Below are 13,256 nucleotides of genomic sequence, written 5' to 3' on the forward strand. Positions count from 1 at the left end.
CACCAAGCAGAGGCATGAAGAACTGAATGATAAATGTATTATAAGGAATAGAGGAGAGGAGAAGTAGATGAGAGTAGAAGCCAGAACCCCAGTGCACCATACATTCCCCAAATTCTGGTAAGAGTTAAGCTTAAGGTTCAGGTCAGGGCTAGGCTTGAAAAAAGGGGGGGGGGGGGTAGAGGGGACTGTTGTCAGTAATCAGTGGGTACAGTCGTGGATAGATTGTAGTCCAGGCGGGATCTGGAGGTCCATTGAATATATTCGAGTGGTTGCAGTGGGATAAGATCATCCCTTGAAGTGTGTTTGGTGCAAGAGTCAGGTCGGGTCGGATCAGGTCAGGTCGGGTAAGGTTGAAGATGGGTTACGATGCAGGCAGGATCTTGAGCAGCCTACTAGCAACTAATTGTTATTGTTGCTGGCTTTGATGTGCATCAGGAGAAGTCTCTTAAAGCACTTGGTGATGGGTAGTGTGGGTTCTTTGGGGCGGTTGGGAGTAACTTCTTGGGGACTAGGATGATAGTGGCAGATTTTATGAAAGCTGTAATGGAGGCTTGTTCCACTGTCAGGTTGAACAAGTCAGTGAAGACCTGTAGTACCTGGTCAGCACAGGTCTTGACCACTTTTCCTGGTACTCCCTCTGGCCCTGTGACCTTCCTGGGGTTTACAGGATGAAGCACTGCCACACTTCAGCTCACACCCGCAGGCCTACATCACTGGAAAAATGGAAAGCAATATCGGATCCAGCCAGATACCAACAACGTCTACAAGTGGAGGCATCAGACTGGAGAAGAGCAGGAAGCTTGTGGCCTGTCCAGCACATTTTCTACGTCACAAATACAATCTTTTACAAACTGCCTTTTTTTATCTTTTCATGATTCTCAAATATTTGAATAGAGAAATTTCCAAAAATGCAATTTAACCCTTGTGCTATCTTAGATGACCCCACCCTTACATTGACGTGTTCTCCCTACCATGACAAAGGTGGATAAAGGTGGAAAGATTTCATGTAATCCATGGACACCAGTGAAGATCACAAATCATCGAAGAAAAAAGGTTCAGCGCACTGTCTAGTGGGTCTAGATGACCCAACTCCCAATGGTAAAGTGCCTAGGATAGCACAAGGGTTAAAGCTTCATTTTCTTTATGTCTTCATGTCTCCATCATGAGAAAAATGCTTCAATAACATGCAAAAAACACAAAAACATGATTGTTAGTAGAGTGGGTCTTTAACTTTTGGGAAGCTGAATGACTTATAGCTCATTATTGTCCCTAAAGCTGGATAATAGAGCTACCTTTATCATTTTACCATTGCTGTATTTATTTGTTTATTCTTTTAAATAGGTGGACATAAAAAGATGAAATAACAACATTGAAGTAACACCGTAAATATGACTTAATGTTATTCTGATGTTTACATATTTCTAAATTTTCATTTATGCCTAACATCATGAGTAATTGTTTATGAGGGGATTAGCCATGATCAATATTTCCCCCCATAATATTTTTAATCTGATTTTCATCTATTGCTTCAGTTGGTCTTTTTTTTCATTTTTTTTATGTTATTCACATAATAATCTGCCATATTTCAAGTTGTACCTCAGATCCAATTTCTCTTGTAAAGCTCAGGCAGGAATACTCTCCAGCAGCTATGTGAGCATGCTGGAAACAAAGCCAGCTGAGGCCTGATGGTGTCTGACCTTTTCACAGACCACTGCATTGAGGTAAATGGGGGTCAGCATTATCAGAAGGGACAGACAGGACAGTTGGAAGATTTTTTCTTTCATAATTTTTTTCAAAAAAGCTCTGAGGCAAAGATCTGACCAAAAATGTTCTCTTAAATCTTGAATGTTCCTTCATTTGAACCAAATTGTGCTCTTAGTAAACAATCTGTCTACTTATGTGCTTAAGCGCCTTTCAAAATAATTGTTGTAATTTTCTGATAATAGTGGTCTCAGTTTACTGCAGACTCATAAGGAAAAGAACAGTACAGCCCAGGTGGATCTGTTATCACTGTTTCCACAGCAACACATATTATATTGCACTGCAGCCTACAGACAGTGAACTTTAGACAGGCGGAGGAACAGGTGACTCAGAGTGCATGAGTCCTTCCGGTAAAGAACACCTTCAGAAATGGTAAGAGCAACAGAATTCTTCTTTTGCCCTTATTTTGTAGTTGTTATTGACATGTTTTCTTTAAGAAGTGACTCTCTGCTGTTGCTACTCTGCAGGCTAAGTTTCTAACACAAGCTCAAATCAGCGGTAAGATTTTACATGGATTTTTTGTTTGATTTATTCTACACTGATCTTTGCCAACATTTCCTCTTCAGTTCGTTTTTAGCCTGACCTAACCTTGTAGGAAGAACAGCCATCACAATTCTTTCATTTTGTCTCTGCAGAGTTCAAGGAGTGCTTCTCCTTGTATGACAAGAAGCGGAACGGCAGAATAGATTCCAAAGATCTGATTACGGTCATGCGCTGCCTGGGTACGAGCCCCACATTTGGTGAGATAGACAGGCATCTACAAGTTCACAAAATTGGTAAGTAAAATGCGCAGCATCTACTCACTCATGTCAGACAGATGGGATGTGTCTGGAAGTTTAAAGTCTGATGTTAGTCAGATTTATAGATTTGTAAAAGCCAAAAAGAAGAAAGAGGCTTTTTGTATCACTAATTTAGCACAAGAAACAGTCCCCCAACTCCCCTCATTTCAGTAACTAAATTGAAAATCCAGGTTGTAAAATTGTAAATGAATCTTGAAAACAGCAGAGAAAATTATTTTCTATTTTTCATTGGCTTTAATGAATTCCTACAAGAAGGAAAACATCACATTTTCACACAACAGTAACAATAGATGGGTCCTCCTAAGACAAGTTTTTGATCTGAAAACACTTGGTAAAGCAATTCTTTTTCCTTAAATGAAGAAACAGTCAATCATTTTCGTCATTAATCTCTGTTTTTAGAGAAAAATGGTGAGCTGGACTTCTCCACCTTCCTGACGATGATGCACAGACAGATGCAGCAGGAGGACCCTGGGACGGAGATCCTGGAGGCTTTTAGGATGACAGACAAGCAGAACAAAGGAACCATCCATGCGTCTGAGCTGAAGGCTAAACTCACTAAGTTAGGAGAGAAACTCACAAATGAAGAAGGTAACTGCCCTGAGTGACGATAGCAGCTGCATCAGTACATGAAAGAAGCACAGGATTCATTTTGACACAAATGAGGCAGTCTGGCTGCTCCAGGCAAATTTTAAGTAATGTTTTGTTTCTGTTGGTCAGAAAGGTCAAGAAAGTTATTTTCTCTGTTACAAGCTGGGGCTACTGTTTTATGAGGATTTTTTTTTATTTTCACCACTTCACAAGTTTTTTTCTGTTGCTGCAAAAGGGGAAGATTGCAGAATCTGTGAAAGACAGAACCTATCTGGACCAGAGATGCTTGCAAGACCCCTTTTGTAAGCGCAGTCAAATCTTGAGTCTTTGGCTCCAAGTATTAACCAAATGTCAAGTCTTTTGTCACATATCTAGGGCAAGACTTCGGTCTTTGGCTATGATTTCAAATTAAGACTTAAGGTGGGGAAAAGTAAGAGGAGAGCTGGGCTTCTTTGCTTAGATCAGGGGTCTAACCTGAGAGTCCAGAGCCACATGCAGGTCTTTATCCCTCCTCTTTGGTTTCAAATGAAAATTTCAAACACTTTGAATAAATAATGAGTTTCATTGTTTTGGTTAACTAATTTTAGTTAATTAAGTTTTTTCATTTACAGCTAGATTTTTAACATGTCAGATAACTGAGCAAAACTATGATAAAAGGTTCAATCCACAGTCTGATGGTTTATTATTATTATTAAACAGAGTCAATTTGCTGTTCAGAGGCAAAGTTCTTAAAGTATAAAATTGCATTTAAAGTAATAAATTTACTTAAATGGATTCTTCATCAGTGTTGCCATTTTTATATTCAATAATAAAATTAGTTAAAAAAATGCGCACAGAAGTCACAATGATGAAAATGTCATGTTTGACTTTCTTACATTTTTAAATAAAATAAATCTGCTGCAGCAGGAGGATCTTATTTGACAGAATGTGTTTTATTTTGAAAATAACTTGTCTGTGCTGCTGTCAAAAGTAACAGTCAAAATTATTATACATAGAAACATATAACACTGCTGTGATTTAATTATTGTAAATTTTTAAGAGTTATATTTGATGAGTAAATTACAGAAGAGGATTAGGGCCATGGAGAAAGAAAAAAAAAGGGCATAGAAATTTTTTACTTTAATCTCAGAATTCTGACTTTAAATGGCCACAATAGCACAACGTTTATTTTTCTAAATTATAAAGGGGGACTTTACGGCTCTCACTGGATTTTGTTCTTTGAGAAACTGAACCAAACAATATTTTTTTAGCGTTAAAGGTTGCTGACCCCTGGCTTACATGACTGCCCCGTGACCCGGTGCAGGATGAGTGGAAGAAAATGGATTCTCTTATATGATTAAAAAAAGAAATCTGAAAAAAACGTTAATTTAAAAAATGTTGTTCAAGGCTTAAGAAAATTGTCATAATTCAAAATAATGAGTATGAATAAGGCTGATTCTTGCATTGAGTCTTGTCCTTTAGACTTTAGAGTAGCTAAAGAGCAAGTCTTTACATGTTTCAAGATAGAATATCTTTTTTTTTTTCAATCCCTCACTGTTCTAATGTTGAAAGCTTTGTCCTTGCAAAAGTGCAAAATTTCAACAACAAAAAAAGAAGTCACATAAAAAAAAACAAATTCTTAAATGTTTTTTAACAAAATCACATGCTGATCTCTAATTCACTTGACTTCATGATAAATGAAAGCATCTGTTGGGTTTTTTTTGTGTGTTTTTACATTTGATGGACAAAATATGGGCGGCAGTAATAAAAGCATCCACGTTAGATCTCTATTAAATCCAAACGCTCTTCCTCAAATGCGGAGAGGTTTCATGCTCAACGCTCCAGGAGCTGAACATGCCTCTATTGACTAAGAGGATCTATTCTTTAACAAATACGGATGCAGCTTTAACAAAAAAAAGCAGGGGAAAAAAAATCGAAGGAAATCTAATTTAGTTATTCAGTAGTCAAAGTTAATTATTAAAAATTCACATTTGAGTTCTAAAATCAGACAGGAATCATTCATGCATGCTATTGAAATTGGAAGCTTAATGAGTCGGTTTGAGATTTACATCTGAAGAATTAGACTTGGATGTTGAGGTTTCAACATAATGCAGAAAGGTATTAATAACAATTTTATTAAAAAAAACATGATTTATCTAAAGAAATCATTGGGCATGTAAGGTTTCAGAACCTATGAGGATGGATCAGCACGTCATTCACAGACAGAAACATGACTTTTTCTAATGTCTCTTTTTATCTGGGCTCTAAAGCAGCTGCTGGTTTTCTTCTCTCTGCAGTGGATGAACTCTTCAGGGAGGCAAACGTCAAGTCAAACGGAGTCATAAACTATGAAGAGTTCACCAGAATGGTGACCCTGCCACCAATTGATTACTGAGTTTCAAACAACAACAAAAAAGAAGAAAAATCATCAAACTTTCTTTAAATGTGTCCGAATTACAAAATAAAAGCATGGAATAAGGTTACGTTCTTTGTATTTTTTTACACATATGTATTTTAATAATCTGATGTGTGATTTATTCATAAAGTTCTTAATGCACATGAACTTTGTTCTTATTTGTGCTTATAGTTTTCCTAAACTGTACCACTGGTCTGTTTGAAGACCGCTCCCACTGCGATTGGAGGATCCCTTCCGAGCTTGGACTGTACCAAAGAGTGTCACAAATAATGCCTCCATGCCTGGCACTCAGCGTTTAACCCTTGTGCTATCTTAGATGACCCCACCCTTACATTGACGTGTTCTCCCTACCATGACAAAGGTGGATAAAGGTGGAAAGATTTCATGTAATCCATGGACACCAGTGAAGATCACAAATCATTGAAGAAAAAAGGTTCAGAGCACTGTCTAGTGGGTCCAGATGACCCAACTCCCAATGTTAAAGTGCTTGGGATAGCACAAGGGTTCCGGCTGGACAGTGGGAGTAAATAGCCAGCAGGTGCCTAGCGCAGTAGTGACTGCAGTTACTTCTCCCTCCAGAGATGGGATTATGTGTTGCAAGCAAGTTCTGCACACACGCACATAAACTGTTGGGTTTATATTACAAAAAAAAAAGAAAAGAAAAGCAGATTCCTTCCCTCTGTCTAATGTTTTGCTGTTGAACTTTACAAAGTTTTTGCAGTTTGCAAAAGAAGCCCTAGACATTGATCTATCAAAACGATTATAAAAATATGTCTATTAAATCTATATCATTACAAAACATTTTCCTCAGAAAATATTTACATGCTTTGAAAATAGCTTGATGATTGTACGAAAGATCGAAAATAAGATCGAAATAATTTCTCTCACTGTTGTCAAATTCAAGTGTTCATTGTTTAAAAATAAATTAAAAGCATAATTAGAATTTTATTATACATAAACAGTATGTGTTTGTCAAACAGCAGATAAGACGAACCCCACAGGTATAAAAAAATATCAACATCTGCTGCTCACAATGTAAATTTATAGGCTCCAGAGCCTTTCTGTCAGGACTCAAGATAACACAAACATGTCCGTCTGCTACATATTTGGAAAAAATATAGTCTGGGTCCGAAATAGTTTCAGATATCTCTGATAACTTCTCAATTTATTTATTTAAAAATGTTATCAGTAAAAGAAGAAATGCCAACCTTGGACAATTCGACAGTTTATGGACCCTTTTTATTTTCCCCCTACAGCATTACTTTATTATATAAAAAATAAAATAAAAATACAAAAAAAATATATAAAAAGAGTAAAACAAATGATTAATCACTTTTGAAAATTGTTAAATTGATTGACTTTTGATGATATTACTTCACTAGCTCCCTAAAATTGATAAATTGATTCAAAAATCTTTCCTAATGTAGCATAACTTTGCACATGTTTTTAACTTTTGATACTTGATGAAATTTTGCTATGAAAATTCCTGAAACAGTGTTGTGTCTATTTTACTGGTATAGTATTATGTTTTAAAGCATATGAATGACTTTTAAAAGTAACATAATTTGCATTTATTTCAGATGCTGCATTTGCCATGTTGATTTCTAAAATAGTTATTTTTGACGTAGTACTTAGCTTTGGCATGTGCTTTATTGATACCTTATGATTGTTAATTCTGTCTGATAAAACCTAGGAACCGGATATGGATAAATCATGTAATAAAATGGTTATAGTATAACGGGGTGGGATTATATAAGTTCGCTTGCTTCCACTCCCTTTCAAGCAATATTTATTAATTATGTCTAATTATCCTAAGTTTGATTAGTTACTGTATGAATGTATAACTGATGATTATATTGTTTTTTGTGTATTACTTCTATTTTGATTGCTTGAAATAAACCATTTCAAATAAAAAAAAAAAAATAAAAAAAATTTGAGATGCATCTTTGTGCGGAACGTTTTGTAGATTTAGACATTGTCTGCTTCCATCACATCTGGATAAATTAAACATTTCTGCTTCATTCAGCCTCACATTTCTGTTTTGACAAGAATCTTTTTATTACAAACCCAGGAGACAATTTGAAACCATGTTTCCCTACCTTTTACCAAACGTATGTTACACACGTTTTTTACCCTCATGTGTGTTGTTTCCTTCAATAATAACCCCCTCTCAGCAACGTTTCAAGAATGATGTCATGCATCGACGCCTTGGCTTGTTTTCTCTGCGTGAGGTCTGCTGCGGCTGTGTAAAAACACATGCATTCATCATCATAAGCAGCCAGAACACATCAGAGGAATAATGAAATATTAGATACAGAATTGTTGGTAAAATGAATCGTTACATCCCTGGAGTTATGTATATACAATAATAGCAGTCTGGTTTCAAAACAGTGAATGTACCAACAGAAATAACAATGCGTTGGTTGCTTGCAAAACTCCCGTGGGAACTGCAGAAATATAATCTAATTAAAGCCGCAAGCAGTGTGGTTAGGCCCACAGGTGCTACCTGGCTTCACCCCTCGACCCGCCCTCACTGGCTGAGCAGCTGCTGCATGAGCCTACCCTCCTCCTCTTCCCCTGCCACCCTAGTCAGAGATGCATGTGACTAATTATCTTTTCTATTGGACTTATCTCCATAGCAGCCAGTTTATGGTTTGGTCAGCCGAGGTTGACGAACAGGTCTATGTAACTTTTAGAAGAATTGGCAAAAGTAAGCTTTTGTATTACCATGGCAAAGGAGGTGTTTTGTTAACCACGGCCACATTCCTAGTATGTTTCTATTGTATGTCATATTGTTTTGTTCAGCTTAACCCTTGTGCTATCCTAGGCACTTAACCATTGGGAGTGGGGTCATCTAGACCCACTAGACAGTGCGCTGAACCTTTTTTCTTCGATGATTTGTGATCTTCACTGGTGTCCATGGATTACATGAAATCTTTCCCCCTTTATCAACCTTTGTCATGGTAGGAATAACACATCAATGGTCATCTGGACCCCATAGGATAGCACAAGGGTTAAGCCAGGGAATCGTGTGTTACATTTTCACAATATTCCGGGAAAAAAATAGGCTAGCAACAGGAAAACGTCGCTTGGAAAGCCTGCCGCCCTAACGCTGTTCAGAATCTACAAATTTTCCAAGCAGCTTCCAAATGGTGCTCGAGGAGTTAACCCTTGTGTTATAATATGGGGTCCAGATGACCCCACCCTAACATTGACATGTTATCCCTACCATGATAAGGTGGAAAGATTTCATGTAATCCATGGACACCAGTAAAGAAGAAACCCTCTTCATCTCAACTCTTCATTAAATCCTCTAAACCTACCTCTGAGTCCGAGTCTCTTTCCCGGTTCCAGCATTTGGGTCATTCCGAACTCACGTCTAACCATGACACTTCCTTTGACATGAAAATTGTGAGTTTGAATACCTTTGGTGGGAGCCTCAGCTCTTTTTTTGTCAATATGTCCCTCTTTTTTATTACAAAAAATGGTAGAATGAACCTCAAGTTAATAATATAACTACATAAAAGTATTTTTGTGTTACCTGATTGTTACTGAGGGGTAATAGAATCATCCCTAAAATAAATTTGGTTTGCTTATTTTTACATTTTTATGTTTTTAACTTTAGTAATGTATATTGTGTTTTGGGTCAATTTCAACCGATAAACTGTATATTTATACTGAAAAGGCGGCAAAAAGCATATATTTTTAAACAATAAAACTTGAATATAAACACAAACAAAATCTAGCAAAAAATATAGAATTGCAACGTCACGCAATCAACAAAACAATAAATCAATTAAACCAATTTCTACGTCGCACGTGCAAGAACTTGTGTGTATTCAGACGCATGCGTGGCAAAATGTGACACATTTAGAGTGTTCCTTGCAGAGATATTTCTTGCAGGTGAAGCATGGTGTATTTGTCTTTCTGTCCTTACTGCTTGGGCAGACCTGACACCTCTTCCTTTTAGAGTCAGGTGGACTGAGTGGGGTTGTGGCTGTTGTAGGTGGTGTTGAGGCTGGGCTGGCTGAGGAGGAGGCTGATGTGCATGGTCTTTGTGGTATGGACAGAGTATTAGAGGAGCTCTGCTGTCTGACCAAGGCCGCAGCCTTTGGATCTCAGAGGCACACGATCTCTTCGCTCAATGTGCGCCTTGACAAGGGATTGTCCCAGTTCCTCAAAAGTTCTCCGTTTATATTTTTTGGTTGTGTTCCATCCTTCTGTAACCCTTGTGCTATCCTAGGCACTTTAACGTTGGGAGTTGGGTCATCTAGACCCACTAGACAGTGCTCTGAACCTTTTTTCTTCAATGATTTGTGATCTTCACTGGTGTCCATGGATTACATGAAATCCTCTTCACCTTTATCCACCTTTGTCATGGTAGGGAGAACACGTCAATGTAAGGGTGGGGTCATAGGATAGCACAAGGGTTAATGTGGGTCCACAACACAAATACAACACAAATCTGAGCTCCAACAGATCTTACCATCTTTGGACTTAAATCTTTCAGCTGGAGGGGCTTCACCACCTGTGACTTCCTCATCTGACTCATCAGATGTGTTTGTGTCTTCTGGATGATAATCCACATTATCTTCCACTTCAGAGGCCTGCTCATCCACATCGCTATGCTGCTCTGTGTCATCTCCTTAATTTTCATTAAAAATATGATCCAGAACTTGTGGTATTGTAAATCTTCTTCTCATTTTTGCGTCATACAATTTGGAGATGTGCACTCTGCAAGTCATCAACAATATATACTGACAGTGGGCTGTCAACAAGACAATATGAGACTCTCGTCTAGTTAAAATTATTGGGAGAGAAGCCCTCTATAACTATTTTGGTTTACAGTGCAATTATAGTTTCAGTTTTGGTTGTAATATTTGCTTTAAAATCAAGTTTTTATAACTGGGTCGAAACCGACCCGAACACTACTAATGTTTTTTAACCAGAGCTATTTAGAAATAGTGAAAATAAAAATTGGTTAATGTTTTTTGTTGAAATATAAATTCCTGACAAAGTCAAAAAGCCTTGAAGCAATAAATCAACCCTATGTGGTTCTTTGATAGATTTAAAATCTTTTTTTTTTCTTTTTTTTTTTAACTTGTCCTGTCCAACAGCTGGGCAGTCAGATGAGAGCTGATGGCCTCTTGTGTTGGACATATTTTACTTTAACAAGAGGGGTTGTTAATCTTCAGACAAACCAAAGGTCTGTCTGAATAAACCCCTTTTGTAATTGAGGCAGAACTTTATTAATTTCAACCATGTTTAAAAGTCTTTGGTGTTGGACTGGACGGAAAAGAAAAGAAGGGAAGAAGAGAGAGGAATGTTAGAGGGAGGGGGGGGGGAGTTAGGAGGGTGATAATAGGAGGGGAGGGGGGATAAGACAATGAAGCAGCATAAAGCAACAAGTTTACTGGTTGTTTATCATTACGGTAAGGTTCAAATGTAGTACAAAAAGGGCGGGGCCTGTCCACACACACTCAAATGTTATCAACACACCTGTTAGCCACAAAAAAGCCCACATGTCAACATGCACACAAAACAGATGTGAACAGTGTTCACATGCATATCTATGCCTTAAAACCAACTAGTGTGAAATATTTCATTCATTCTATCACGCAAACTATTAGTGCAAAGGTGAGCTAACACCTGTGCTCAGGTGAGTGTTTATCTTCTTCTAAAATGGATGGAGGAATGGAGGAAAGGAGAGTGCCCAGCCATCCCCACACCAAGACCCTCGCCGCATCAGCAGCGGCAGCCGGTACCCCCTCCAACGCCACACGGGAGCAGGCAGGGAACAATCCGCCCCCCGGGCAACGAAATCCGCCACCCAGGCCAGGGCCAGCCGGACCGCCGCGAGGCCCCCAGAGCCAGAGAGCAGGGAAGCACGGAGGGAAAGAGAGCGCCGCCCCAGTCCAACCAGGAGAGCAGCCCCCCCACCGCGCCAGGAGAGCCCAGCGTAGGGCCCCACCGGAGAAGGGCGGCCACAGCCCCAGACGAGCACCCCATCACCACCCAGGAGTTCCGGGCGGCCCCCCGCCCCAACCCCAGGTACGAGCCCGGACCCCCCAAGGGAGACCCGCTCCGCACTCCAGGTAGCCACCCACCCGGCCCACGGTTGGACCAGGGAGGAGCAAGGCAGGGGCCCGCCGCCCCCGCCCAGGAGGGGGACACCCCGGGGAAAAAGGGGGGCCCACAAGGGGTGTTGCAAACATGGCCCGACCAGGCTCGGCCACAGTTGGAAATTTGGCGGGGCACAGCGCCTAGGGGCAAGGACCCGAACCCACCCCCCAGGGACACGAACACCCCCGGCTCAGGTGTAATGTGAACCCCCCCCGCACAGAGAGAGCACTACCGGGCCCAGGAAACCGGCACCCAAGGGACACGGCCGCCGTTGCCGAGGGCCCCGTACCCCCCACCAGGGAAGGGGCAAGGGACAGATGGTCATAGGTCCCACCTTCCTTGCAGAATGTGTGTGCGTGTGTTGGAGAGGATGTGTGTGTGCGTGTGTGTGTGTTTATGTTGGGATGTATATATTGAGGGGGGAGGGGTGTGTGTACTAAGGATTTAAAATCTAAAACGAGTCGGTGGCGACCCTAACACAAGAGAAAGGTTAAATGGGAGACAAAAACAGTAAAAGGCTTTAGTCAGCACAGTCAGACAGCTATGTGGATCTGAGCAGACAGGGAGAGGCAGTCGAAAAACAAACAGTGATGCAGAGCAAAGAATAATGTCTATTCCAAGGTACTCCTATGAACAAATGTATGGTGACAGAACAAGGACATCACCTGCTGCCATAGTCTGTTTTTATATTAATGATGTTATTCTTACTGTTCTGTTATAGTTTGGATGGGTTTTTATAAGTTAAAACACTCAAAAATCAATACTTAACCTTAAGTTCTAAAACTGTTTTTCAAGATTCATGACTCACAGTTTAAACACAATGTTCTTTCCAACTGTATTATTCACTGGTTTTTATTATGTGCAGGTGGAGCTCTTATCTTTTCATGAAGTGCACAAAGTCACACACTTCCATCTTCTGAACCACGAAAAAAGTCATGTTTTTATTTTCTGAAGGTTTTTCTATAACACAAGAAAGAACCTCAAGATGTTTAAGTATAAGCTAATAAATGAAGTGTAAAGCACCAACCTTTTACCTTGTTCCTTAGAAAAACTTTTGCATTAATAATAGACAAAGTTCATCCAGGAAAAGATGCATTTGTGCCTTTACTGCAAGGGTACAAAAGTAACGATCAAGGTTTCCAGGGAAGTAGCTCTTAGTTGAAAAACCCTACAGTTATACCAGGATTTTGTATTTACTTCATAGCGAAATAGAAATGCACAGGTTGCATAGGGTGCAAGGCCATTGCAAGGGAATCGTCCCATTTGCGGTAAAATGTGACACAAGCTGATGACATCGTCCCTGATTGAATTTCACACTCGTAGTACAATTGCGTCATATCACGCCATCTAACCAGAACTTATTTCGAGGGATTAGAAGACAGGAAGCCAGAGGAAACTCAATTCAGAAAATTGCTGTTTCCATGTCCCATGGTCTCTAAGACAAGGCCACTCGTACTGGATTCTAAACACAAATGGGGTTAGATATTATTGCATTCTGACCAAAATGAACCACCAAAATTAAAAAATTTTCACTGCATACTTACTTTCTAATGCAACTATAACTTCAGCTATATTTGATTAAGACATAG

General features: G+C 39.5%; 1 protein-coding gene across 1 annotated transcript; it reads left to right on the forward strand.

Moving 5' to 3' along the window:
* The first annotated feature begins 2,039 nt into the window (after nucleotides 1-2,039).
* calml4 (calmodulin like 4) lies at nucleotides 2,040-5,691 on the forward strand. The gene is made up of 5 exons (XM_004066874.4): nucleotides 2,040-2,133; nucleotides 2,229-2,259; nucleotides 2,397-2,537; nucleotides 2,961-3,149; nucleotides 5,426-5,691. The coding sequence occupies exons 1-5, from the start codon at nucleotides 2,131-2,133 to the stop codon at nucleotides 5,521-5,523; spliced, it is 462 nt and encodes a 153-aa protein (XP_004066922.1). The 5' UTR covers nucleotides 2,040-2,130; the 3' UTR covers nucleotides 5,524-5,691.
* The last annotated feature ends 7,565 nt before the right edge of the window (nucleotides 5,692-13,256 follow it).

The sequence above is a fragment of the Oryzias latipes genome, chromosome 3 (assembly GCF_002234675.1).
Source record: "Oryzias latipes chromosome 3, ASM223467v1".
In the NCBI taxonomy this organism is placed as follows: Eukaryota; Metazoa; Chordata; class Actinopteri; order Beloniformes; family Adrianichthyidae; genus Oryzias; species Oryzias latipes.